The sequence below is a fragment of the Salvia splendens genome, chromosome 20 (genome assembly GCF_004379255.2).
Source record: "Salvia splendens isolate huo1 chromosome 20, SspV2, whole genome shotgun sequence".
NCBI classification, from domain to species: domain Eukaryota; kingdom Viridiplantae; phylum Streptophyta; class Magnoliopsida; order Lamiales; family Lamiaceae; genus Salvia; species Salvia splendens.
In genome coordinates, this window is record NC_056051.1 from 19,931,235 (window position 1) to 19,943,767 (window position 12,533).

The window sequence follows — 12,533 nt, forward strand, 5'->3', positions numbered from 1 at the left end:
TATTCTTCATTTCTCAGGATGTTTGCAGAAAAGCCCCTGTGTTATTAAATATTTCTAATATGACCCCAAACGGCATATAAATTTGGGTTCGAATCTTGTATCTATAAATTAGTAGTGATTGGGCCACAATATTTGGGCTTAGTGTTGGCCCACTAAGGTCTTTAATGTATAGTTGGTCGTCTTGTAGAACAATTTCATACCATAATTATTTTTGTAGGGTTTCATTTTCTTGGACATAAATTCTGTACTGAATATGAGATCATTAATAGTACTAATAAATTTTATACTGATTCGGATTTCGTAGAGTTTTTCACAAAATGTAACAATAATGATCAATGAGGAATGATATGCTGCATATCTTATGTGAGCTCCTTATATGAGCACCATTTACGTTTGACGCATGTTTAGAGTTGTTTATTTCGATTTATATATTTAGTTTGATTCTAATACATTAAAAATGTTATTGCAATTTTTAATTTCACAAAATTCATAAAAATCAAAGCTTAATTTGTTGTTTTATTAAATTACTTGAAATTATAGAGAAAACGAGCAAATCGAGCTTTGATTTTTATGAATTTTGTGAAATTAAAAATTGCAATAATATTTTTTAATGTATTAGAATCAAACTAAATATATAAATCAAAAGGAACAACTCTAAACGTGCGTCAAACATGAGTGGTGGTCATATAAGATTTTTCTTTACAATTGATTAATGTGAGTAATTTCATGTATCTATTAGCACTCGAACATGCCTTATAAGTAGAGTATAATTTAAATGCCATTAATTTATTTTTTCGAAATGTAAGTTTTTTGAAAACTATTAGTAATTGTAGTACTTTGTCAATGGAAATTCCATATAATTAACCTACCAAATTATAATGAAATTCCGATTCTGTCAAATTGAATTCATTTGACGTCATGATAAAAGTCGGTAGTAAATATTAATTGATCAAGAACATAAGACATTGCATCAGAACTATGAAATAAATAAAATGGAGGGGTTTTTTTTTGCTAAATTTGATGATTTTTTTGGTTGAGTATTGTTAGCACATAAGAGCATCCACAACCGTGCTCTTGCCAACGAACACGGTTGTGGGTCCGGCCCCACTTTTTCTGCTTGCGCTTAGGCAAGAGCACAACACCCACAGCCAGGGACGAAACTAGACTTTCAAATAAGTCGGTGCTCAAATCTTAAAAAAATATAATAATAATAATAATAATAATAATAATAATACTAAAAATTTCAATTCAAATATAACGTCTTTACAATTTTTATGAGGCTCTAGATGATAATTGTTTTCGACGTGACGCCATTTCTTGAAACCGTCGAAGAATGGTCTCATTTTCAATTTTGTTAAAAAAATTCATCTCAGTGTATACAACTAAGATATCATTCATCAACAGTGCTGGAAGAAAAGAGACGAGAAGCCATCCGGTCCCGAGGCGCTATCCCCACTGATGCCAAAGACCGCCGCCCTCACCTCATCGAAGTCGGGAACTGCACAGAGGCCCTCGCGGTCGATGGAGTCTGGGAGACCGCGCAAGAGATCAAGGTCCGGCTGCTCCAAGTGCTCAACGTCTGACGTGAGAAGCCGCTGGAAGTAGTCAACCGCCGACTGTCTGATGTCCTCCTCCGACGTGAGAGTCTGTCCTCCTGCCTGAATGGCGTGAATCCGGGACTTCACCCGCTTCTGTCGCACCCACCCGTGGAAGAATTTGGAGTTCCTTTCGCCTTCTTCTTAGGAGCTCCCATGCCCCGCAGCTTCACGGCCACGACCATCATTCTCTTGCCGAAGAAGGCAAGCCCGGCGACCTGGGCAGAGTACAGGCCGATCAGCCTTTGCAACGTGACCAACAAGATCATCTCCAAGATCTTGACATCGCGTTTGGCGCCGCTGCTTCCTCAGGTTGTGGCGCCGAACCAGAGCGGTTTTGTAAAGGGTCGCTTGCTTAGTGATAATGTGCTCTTGGCTCAGGAATTGATTCACGATATCGGCAGGTCGCTCATTCAGAAGGCAAACTCGCCTAATCTTGCCCTCAAGCTAGATATGGCTAAGGCCTATGATCGAGTGCAGTGGCCTTTCCTCCTCCTGGTGCTTGAGAGGATGGGATTCCCGCCGGGGTGGGTGAGTATGGTCGATCGTTGCATCTCCTCTTGCTGGTTCTCAGTGCTCGTGAACGGGGCTCCGGCAGGTTTCTTTCAGTCTACGAGGGGACTTCTCCAGGGAGATCCGTTATCGCCGTCGCTGTTCGTGCTTGCTGCAGATTATCTTTCGAGGAGCTTGAACAGACTTATAGACACACATCCCGATATGGAGTATAGATGTGCTAGGCGAGCGCCGGCCATATCCCATTTGTCTTATGCCGATAACGTTATCATCTTTGTCAGGGCGCACAGACAGTCCGTGGAGAGGCTGGTACATTGTCTCGAGCACTATTCTGCCGTGTCGGGTCAGATGGTGAACAGGGGAAAGAGTCATTTCTACCTCTTTGAGAAGTTCGACGCTTGGGCGGCTGAGGTGGCAGAGGCGAGTGGATTCCAGCAGGGATTCCTCCCTTTCACTTACCTCGGTGTCCCTATCTATAAGGGGGGGCTGAAGGCCGGCTACCTTTTAGATATCCGACAGAAGATGGTGAACCGGATTCACAGCTGGTCTCACAGACATCTTTCTCTTGGAGGGCGCCTCGCTCTGATCAAGAGCACCCTTGTAACCATCCCTCTTCACATCTTCCAGGTCCTGAAGCCGTATCAGTATTGGATGAGGGAGTTGGAGCAGATCTTGGTCCGGTTCTTTTGGGGCACGGTTGGGGAGCAGAGGAAGATTCACTGGGTTAGCTGGAAGAAGAAGATTTGCCTGCCGTTGGATGAGAGAGGCCTCGGCATCCGTCGTTTCCGCGAGATCGACATAGCTTTCAGCATCAAGCTCTGGTGGAGATTTCTCGCGCAGGATTCTTTTTGGGCGCAGTTCACGATGCGCAAGTACTGTTTCCATGCTGGGCGTGCTTTCATTTCTCCTTACTCTGTGCATGATAGTCCTATCTGGCATCGTCTCACGGACATTAGGGGTCAGGTTCATGGTCTCATTAGGTGGTCCCTAGGCGAAGGATGGATTAGTTTCTGGGACGACGTGTGGGTCAGGGATCTTCCCCTTAGGACCTATTGTCCGCCCGGGACTGATCTTCCTGCCGCTGAGGTCTCTAGGTTTTGGCGTGATCATACTTGGCATGTTGAAAAACTGCATGATTATATGGCTTTGTATGGTGTGCATTTGCATGTTTTGGATCTTATCAGGGATGTTCCGATTGAGGTGGGCAGACGGGATGTGATGCGATGGAGCGTCACTGGCGATGGCGAGTTCTCGACGGCCTCAGCCTGGGAGCTCATCCGGACACGGTCCCCTAGACATTTCGGACTTCGCATAGTTTGGAATGTTGGGCTGACCCCTACCATCTCTGTCTTCATCTGGCGCCTCCTCCTCCAGAGGCTCCCTGTTGAGTGTTATGTTCAGGCCCGGGGTATCTCTCTTGCATCCAAGTGTCTCTGTTGTGTCTCTTCTTTCTCAGTCGAGTCGTTTCAGCATTTGTTTGTATCGAGTCCTCTGGCGAGATCGGTTTGGGATTACTTTGATGGCTGGTTCCCTTACATCAGCACACACATTCACACGTGCACTGACATTGCACATAGATTAGGTTTTTGGTGGAGGTCCTCTCACAGGGCCACCGTCTTGCACATCAGCTTCATCATTCCCTGTTTGGTATACTGGTTTATCTGGACGGAGAGGAATAGCTGCAAGCATCGCGGCATTTCTTTTCGTTCTTCACATGTTATTTGGCAGGTTGTTCGGCACCTGCGGATCTTGGTGGCGACAGGCGTGCTCGTCCCCACTCATTGGCATGGTTGCTCTCCGGCTGTTGACTTCATGCCTTCGATTCCTCCTCGCCGGCGAGTTCTGAGGTCCCTGCAAGTGCTTTGGCATCCACCCGACGATCCTTGGGTGAAGCTGAACACCGACGGGGCCTTTACTAACTCGACGGGACAGGCAGGCGGTGGGGGAGTGGTTCGTGGCTCAGACGGTTCTCTCTTGGGGGCCTTTTGTACGCCTCTCGTAGCTGGGTCGGCCTTCGAGGCGGAGCTTTTAGCTCTTCTTCACGGGCTGCCACTGGCTATGCAGTTCTCCTCGCATGTCTGGGTCGAGATGGATGCGGCAGCAGTGGTCGCGGTGTTCACTTCAGGACGCGGAGGAGCAGCGAATGTGAGACATCACATGGCTCGCATTCGTACTTTGCTCGCACAGATACAATTCATGTTCTCTCACATCTATCGAGAGGGCAACCGGTCAGCTGACTTTCTGGCAGGTAGGGTGGTCCAGACCCCTGCCATTACCTTCTTTGATGCGGATTCAGCGCCTCGGTATTTGAAGTCGCTCGTCAGGATGGAACAGTTGGGCTATCCGAACTTCAGATTCAGATATCGAGATGGATGACTACTTCACTTGGTTTGTGGTTTTGATTTATGGTTTTTTGATTTCCTTTGGATTTGGCCCGCTTTTGGCCACCCTCCTTGTTCTTTTTATGATGTATTGCTTTGTTATGTTTATTTTCTCTTTAGTTAGATGGTTAGTACCCGGTCTGTGGGGATACCATAGTAGCTTTGATAGCTCTTGTGTTTTGTATCTCTCGTGCGGACCGAGTCACTTTTGGGCTCGTCTGATGTATGTTCTTTTGGTGTTTTTTGATATATACAGGTTGGGGGTCCGCCTTAACCCCCCGCCGTGATGGTGTTTGAGGAAAAAAAAAACTAAGATATCATTCATTCAACCATCTCCCATTCTGTTTCGCAAATCAGTCTTGATAAATTTCATCGAAGAAAATACTCTCTCAACAGAAGCGGTCGCAATAGGGAGGATCAGAGTCAACTCAATCAAACGGTATACCAAGGGAAAAGCCTTATCTCTTGTGGTAGCGACCAAAATCTTTGCAAGATTTCCCAAATCTTCAATATTGGAGAACTCGACTTTATCAACTATATCACTGATATAAGTTTTAAGTTGATAGGGAAGAGTCATACATTCAGTGCACGAGAAGTCATCCGGATAAAGTTCTGCGAGACAGACCAACTTGTCGATATTGAAGCTAGCAAAGGAGTTTCTTGTTCTAAGTCAATTCATGCAAATAAGCAATTCTGTATTTGTTTCTGGGAAACGATTTTCCATCTCTTGAATAACTAAATCAAGAACCTAATAATGATAAGTACTATGAAATTAGAATACAATGAAATATTTAATAATAATCATAACTAAGAAATAAAATAGATATCATACCTGACAATAAACCTCCACCTTGTAATGATGATAATTTGTAACGCGTTCCCCTCGCTTCATTCGCACACCAAACTTGACGGTATCATCCATATTGATGACATCAATGGAATTAGGCACACAAAACTCTTCAACTTGTCTCAAGAATTGTTTCTATCTATTCTCCCGAAAGTCTTGCAATGTCCTTTTAGTTGTATCAATCAAAGATATAGCTTGAACTATATGTTGATCCCGAAGTTGCAAAACTTTTGACAAATCATTTGTTGACCCAAGCAACTCTACCATCAAGTGTAAAATAAATACAAAGTCATAGCTTCCAAGCCTCATACTCAATGTTTTTGATATACCTCTATTATCTGGATTAGTACCATTTTCATACACATGTTCAAGCATTTCAATTATCGATGACCACATACCTTTTAGACGAAGCAAATTAGTGAAGTGTGATCCCCATCAAGTGTCACCCGGCCGCCATAAACTCTTCTCTTGATTTAAACCTCTTCCACTTTTAATCTCTTCACTTTCTAGAGATTTGAAATTTTTCTCATGCTCAGCTTGTCGTAGTTTTTCTCTCCTTTTACAAGATGTTCCACATGTGTTTACAATCATAGTGACAATGGTGAAAAAATCACTTATAGCACCATGTTGTTTTGTAACATTTACCACCACTAGCTGGAGCTGATGAGCAAAACAATGGATGTACTTCGCAGATCTGTTCTCATTCAGTATAAGGGTTTTCAGACCATTGTACTCACCCCGCATATTTGATGCACCGTCATAGCCTTGACCTCTTAACCTTGATAAAGATAAAGCATGCTTAGCAAACACTGAGTCAATCCCTTCCTTCAATGACTTTGTTGTAGTATCCGTGACATGTACCAAGGCTAAGAATCTTTCTACAATCTCTCCATTATTGTTCATGTATCTAATAACCAAAGCCATTTGCTCTTTTACCGATGAATCTCGCGCTTCATCAACCAATAGAGAGAATTTGCGATGGTCAATATCTTCCAAAATAACTTTCGTAGTCTCAACGGCACAACAATTTGTTAATTCCTTTTGAATCAAAGGACTAGTCATCTGATTATTACCTGGAGCATTCTCCAATGTAACTACAGCTACCTCCTCTTTATGCTCACAATACCATTTAAGTATCTCTAGAAAGTTTCCCTTGTTTGTAGACTCAAATGATTCATCATTCCCACGAAATGCCAATCCATGTCTTAACAATAATCAAATCACATCTAAAGAAGCAGTCAAGCGAATGCGGTAGTTGACTTCGTCTTCCTTATCATATTTCCTCAAATTGTAATCAACACTTTGTCTTTGATTTTTAAACCCTTCAAAAAGTATTCTAACCTGATCATCTGTGCTATTTGTTGAACCTTCATGTTCTCTAAAAATAGCAAGCGCCTTTTTTCCAATTTTTAAAGCCCGTACTCACGAATACGTCATCTCCAAAACGATTGGCATTAATAGGCTTGAAAAGATAACACCAAAAAAAAATGCCGCTTCTTTTTCAACACTATATTCCAACCATACATGTCTTTCAACCCATTTAACTTGGAAGCTCCTTTTCTCTTTACCATACGAAGTTTGCCTAAAGACATGACATTTCGGTTGACAAGGCCCTTAGAGACGTATTCTCTTCGAATTCGATCCCTTATTTGAACATCATAACTAGCAATAGGACTCCATAGCCCCGGGTCACTAACTATGTTTTCCGGAGTAACTTCAACATTAATTCTTTCTTGATTCAAAATCGCACTTGGGTCACTAACTATGTTTTCCGGATTAGCTTCAACACTTGCAACATTAATTCCATCTTGGTTCACAGTCGGATTCGGGGTTGCAATACTCGAACTAGAAGTTGAATCATTCCTTGATTTTTTAAAATATCGATGCATAACTGTAATCAAGAATAAACAAAATTAATTAGAATCATTAGATAATTTTAAATCACTGCACTCTGCAGTGTGTAATCTACTACTTGTATAAGAAATAAGAAAGTAAGAAACTACATTAAGAAAATATTTATGTCAAATTCACGTCAAAACTACATATTTTTATATATCAAATTGTAATGATTCAAAAACTTTTATTATCTCAATTCTCAAAATTTTAATTAGGTTTTTCATGTTCAAGTAACACGGTTAAAATCATAAATAAATAATTTCAAATTTCATGCATTAATTCAAAATCAAGAGTTAAATCACAATTAAAGAATCAAACCTCTAAATTTTCTGCAAGTAGAGGCTAAATAGTGTATTATGCATAGATTTTAGTAGGAGACCTGCCTCTGATATGATTTTGTGGCTGCTTCTATAATCTGTGCGTAAGTAAATTTGTGTTGCTGCTGTAAATTTGTGCTACTGTTGTAATTTGCGGCTGCTGCTGCGGCTGCCTCGATATGTTTTGAGTAGGAGAATTGTATTATAAATTTGGGCTTGTTGAAGTAAGGCTATTTTAGTTTTTCTATTATTATTATTATTATTATTATTATTAAAGGCCCAAGTCTTATAGTCCAATACAAATAATTAATGACCCACCTAGAAGCCTAATTATATCATGTGTCATCTTCTTCAAATTGGGGATCTGCAGTTTCGACTTCTTCAAATTGTGGATCTGCAGTTTCATCTGATATTCGCCTCTTCCTCTTCCAGTTTCGCCATCGCAGACTCGCAGGCACATTATACATAAAAATTCAGGTCATCCGAAGCCGGGGCGGACATCCGGCGGGGCGCGACTGCATAGTGGGGGTATGGGTCCGGTTCCGGCCAAGCCCCCGTTGGAGCGGTGGCTTGGCCGCCGGTATCTCCGTCCCAGCCCACAGTCGTGCTCTTCGGCAAGGACGAGCACAAAGGTCCCACCATTCCATTATTCAATTTAAATAAAAAAAATTTCACAAAATTAAAATACATTAAACATACCCAGAATAATATTACAAAATACATTAAAAAATAAAAATTACATAATTAAAATCTTAAAAAATAAAAATTACATAATTAAAATCCTAAAAATTAAAAATTACATAATTAAACTCCTAAAAATTAAAAATTACATAATTAAATTCATAAAATTATAAAACCCACTACTCGTAGCCGAATTTCGCACACATGTGTTTGATTAGGTCTTCTTGTAGCTCAACGTGGGTGGTTGGGTATCGCGCATTGTGTGTCTTGTTTCGATCCTCTCACCCACCGTCGTATGCACACCTCGAGGTGGGAGAGACCTCGCGCTTGAGCTTCCGGCTTCATCCTCGTCGTAAAAGCTAGCCGCCCTCGGTCCTTCATCGGCTATAATCATGTTGTGTAAGATAATACACGTGTACATGATGTCGGCGATATTTTTCACGTACCACAGCCGAGACGAGGCCTTCACAATGTTGAATCGGGCTTGAAGGACCCCAAAGGCTCTTTCGACGTCTTTCCGCGCGGACTCTTGATGCTGTGCAAAAAGAACCCGTCTCGGGTCTTGCGGGTTACTGAGCGTCTTCACAAAAGTCGACCACCTTGGGTAGATACCATCGGCGAGATAGTAACCCATGTGGTATACATTTCCGTTGACGGTGAAGTCGATCTCCGGTGCTACACTATTCAGCACATCATTGAAGAGGGATGGAGAATAGAGCACGTTCAAGTCGTTGTTGGATCCGGCAACACCGAAATATGAATGCCAAATCCATAGGCGGTAGTCGTCGACCGCTTCAAGGATAAGTGTTGGGCCGCCGCCTTTGTGGCCGCTGAAGTGTTGCCCCCTCCAAGCAGTCGGGCAATTCTTCCACCTCCAATGCATGCAATCAATGCTGCCAAGCATACCGGGAAATCCATGGACTGATTCGTGAAGACGAAGCAACCGTTGGCAATCATCGGTGGCGGGTGCCAGAAGGAATTCATCACCTAAAGTTGTACGAACGCCATCGCAAAAATTCTTAAGACAAAGGATTCCAGTAGACTCACCGACATGCAAATACTCATCGAAGAGGTCGGCCGTTTTCCCAGTAGCGAGTTGTCGGATGACACACGTACATTTCTGCAACGCCGAGAGACTTTGCCGACAAACTGCATCTGGACCTATTTGGAAGAATTCAACACGGGCGGACAATGTATTGACAATACGCATAAACAAGCGCTTTGACATGCGAAAACGGCGCCTAAAGTAATCTTCCGGAAACTGCGGCGGGTCGGCAAAATAGTCAGCAACGAGCCTTTCGTGGGCTCCCTCCCAGTCACAATGGATGTAGCGGCGAGTTGATCTAGTTGGTTGAGGAGGAGGGGCGGGGGTATTCGCTGCGACATATGCTTCATAAGCGGCACAATGTTGTTCGTAGTATTCTTGTTCTTCGCGCTCCGTTTCCGCAATAAGATGGGTGAAATCCATTTGAGGTTTTGAGTGAGAGATGAAGGTGTAGATTAGTTGTATGAAAAATATGAATTAGAGATGAATGAGAGATGATTTGATGTGAAAAATGGATGATGATTGTGTGTATTTATATATGATTTTGAGGGGGAAAATAAAAAAAATATAGAAAAACGGGCAAAAAAACGGCCATTTTTTTGTGATTGGGAAAATATTTTTTTTTTATTTTTTGGTATTATTTTTTATTTTTAAAAAAAAATTTAAAAAATGATTTTCCAACGGATATGTCGTTGGCCAATCACACGTTGCCACATACGCTGCTCGATGGCACGGACGTGCTCGATGCATCGAGCAGCGCCGTGCCAGTGGCAAGAGCACAGCGGCGGACAGCGGTGCCGCGCCGCTGGCACGTGATGCTCTAAGATGAGCGTGGTTGAATGATGGGAAGAGGGACAGGCTGTATGAGACGACAGTTTCCCAATTTTTTGTACCAACTCATGATGCTCTGTTTTCTTGTAATCTAGTGTGTGAGTGTGAGATTTTTTATAACTCTTTTTTAAGTGTATAAAATGTTGTAGGAGTATCAATTTTACTGCTCTAGTGGACAACTTAAAATCACTTCATAGTTATCAAAATATCCAAAAATCATACTCCTTCCGTCCGTGATTACGAGTCTCGGTTTGTTATTTCATTCTGTCCACGATTGAAGTCTTAATTTGCAATTTCAAAATGATCCAAAAATGTGTTTGATCAACACAAGTAGCAAAAGGTTCAAAGGAATCCATCACAACCACAACCATCACCAAGAACAAGATTTAGTTGATAATAACCAAAACATGTTAACGCAAAACAAAAAACAAAAAACAAAAAACAAACACCACAAAGCAAAACAAAAAACAAAGATATGATTTCTCCTTACATCCAAAGAGGCAACAAACACCACACTCACACATGATGCCTTTAGCCTCTCAACAAGTTTCATACTCCAAAACACAACCAAAGCAAAAAAAAATAAACCTAAACCCTAACCAATAGAGTTCACAGCCTCCCACACCAAATTCCTCGGGGCCGGCTTGCTATAGTCCCGAGCCTGCATCGCGGCCGCCCTCAGCGTCCTCAGCGTCATCACATTGGCGCCCCAGAACGTCGCGCAGTTGTAGGGCAAGCCGTGCTTCTTGCACAGCTCCTTCACGAAGGGCGCCACCCCACGGAGCTGGCTCCGTGGCAGGCGCGGGAACAAGTGGTGCTCGATTTGGAACTGCAGCCCGCCGTGGAACCAATCCATCCACGGCGGGCAGCTGATGTTCAGCGTGCCGTACGTCTGCTTCTCGAACCAATCGTTCCCATTCGGCAATCCAACATACACATTTGCAGAGAAATGATTCAGTGTGAATTGAACGTGCTGAATGCTTGTCACTATAAAACTGCAAGCAACAAACATCAATTTCTCCTTCCAATTGGGGAGAAATGAGACTAGCAAAGGGTACCAAATCCAGAATGTTAGTAACCCTAGAATTTCCTGCAACCGATTTGGGACATCTTTGTTTGATGAGAGTAAGAAGAAGGATTGAGCGAAGAGATTCAATCGAGCTAAGCTCATCACCGGATAATAGGTGAAATGCTGCTTACTGATTAAGAATCTGGCGAATTTATCGAATTCGAGTTTCCGATTGTAGTATAGTGAGGTAATTGAATTGAAGAATTTGGGGGAAACGGCGAAGAAGGGCATGTGTTGGAGATCCGGATCGTGGTCGAGGCTGTTGCAGGCAATGTGGTGGGCGTTGTGGTTGCGCTTCCACCACGCGATGCTGATTCCGGCGAGGCAGTTGCCGGAGAGGACTTGGACGAATCGATTGGAGTTCCTTGTGAGCATGATTTGGTAATGGCCGGAGTCGTGGCCGAGCCAGCCGCTCTGGATCCACAGAAAGCCCATGGCGCAGCCGCAGAGGGCGTGGAGGAGCGCGCCGTCGCAGAAAACGACGCCGTAGAGGCAGAGGGAGAAGAGCATTGCGATGGCGGTGAGGGAGAATAGCACGTTGTGGCCCTTTTTGTCGAAGAGCCCTAATTTAGTGAATTCGTGGACGAGCTTGCGGTAGTCTTTGGAGACTTCGGAAACGACGTAGTTTTGGAGGTGGAGGTGGTTGTGGAAGGGGGCGAGGTGGGACCAGGCGTGGGCGGGGTGGTAGGCGACGAATGCGTCGGTGGCGTCGCGGCCGGCGAGGTTGAGGAGGGGGAGGTCGCCGCCGGGGTGGGATTTGATCCAATCGGAGACGTCGTAGATTTTGCCCTGGATGGAGATCCAGAGGTCGCCGGGCTGGTTGTGAGTGGCGAGCTCCTCGGCGCTGATGTATTTCTTGGTTTCCGCCATTGTTGAAAAGATTTGATTTTGGGAGGTGGGGTTTTGGAGAAGAGGAGAGTGGTGAGCTCTGCTCTGGTTGGTTATGGAGGTTTTTATCACTCCATTGGTTGAAAGAGAGAGAGAAAGGGAGAGTGCAGTTTTGGAGGTATATATAATGTGAGGGAGATGAATTGCTGTGTTGTGACTGGTGAACTGGAATCTTGCTGTAATAAATTTATTTTATTTGGTGGTGCTATGGAAATACTTTAAATTTATTTTTTTGAAATGTTTTGGGATCAAATATTGAGATGTGAAGCTTGGCAATATTTTGTTTCCATTATTATAAGGGAAAGGATATCCAATTATTCATGACCAGTTTCTGTATGTTTTCAATATGGGTTAGTAAAATATCTTAATGTGTATTGATGTTCTAATCTATTGCTTGATATGTTGGTTAAATTTTTTGTGTGGCTCGTTTTATGGGCAAGGGTTCGTTGAATTCAAGCTAAAAAATGGTG

At 43.1% G+C, this 12,533-nt stretch overlaps 1 protein-coding gene across 1 annotated transcript; it reads right to left on the bottom strand.

The window, feature by feature from the left end:
* Positions 1-10,558: 10,558 nt before the first annotated feature.
* On the bottom strand, positions 10,559-12,226 carry LOC121782620 (delta(8)-fatty-acid desaturase 2-like). The gene has a single exon (XM_042180543.1). It carries the CDS (start codon positions 12,043-12,045, stop codon positions 10,702-10,704), a length of 1,344 nt encoding a protein of 447 aa, XP_042036477.1. The 5' UTR covers positions 12,046-12,226; the 3' UTR covers positions 10,559-10,701.
* Between the last annotated feature and the right edge of the window lie 307 nt (positions 12,227-12,533).

What these genes read in the sequence shown, in the direction of transcription:
- LOC121782620 (XM_042180543.1), bottom strand. Translation starts at nt 12,045, where the DNA reads ATGGCGGAAACCAAGAAATACATCAGCGCCGAGGAGCTCGCCACTCAC.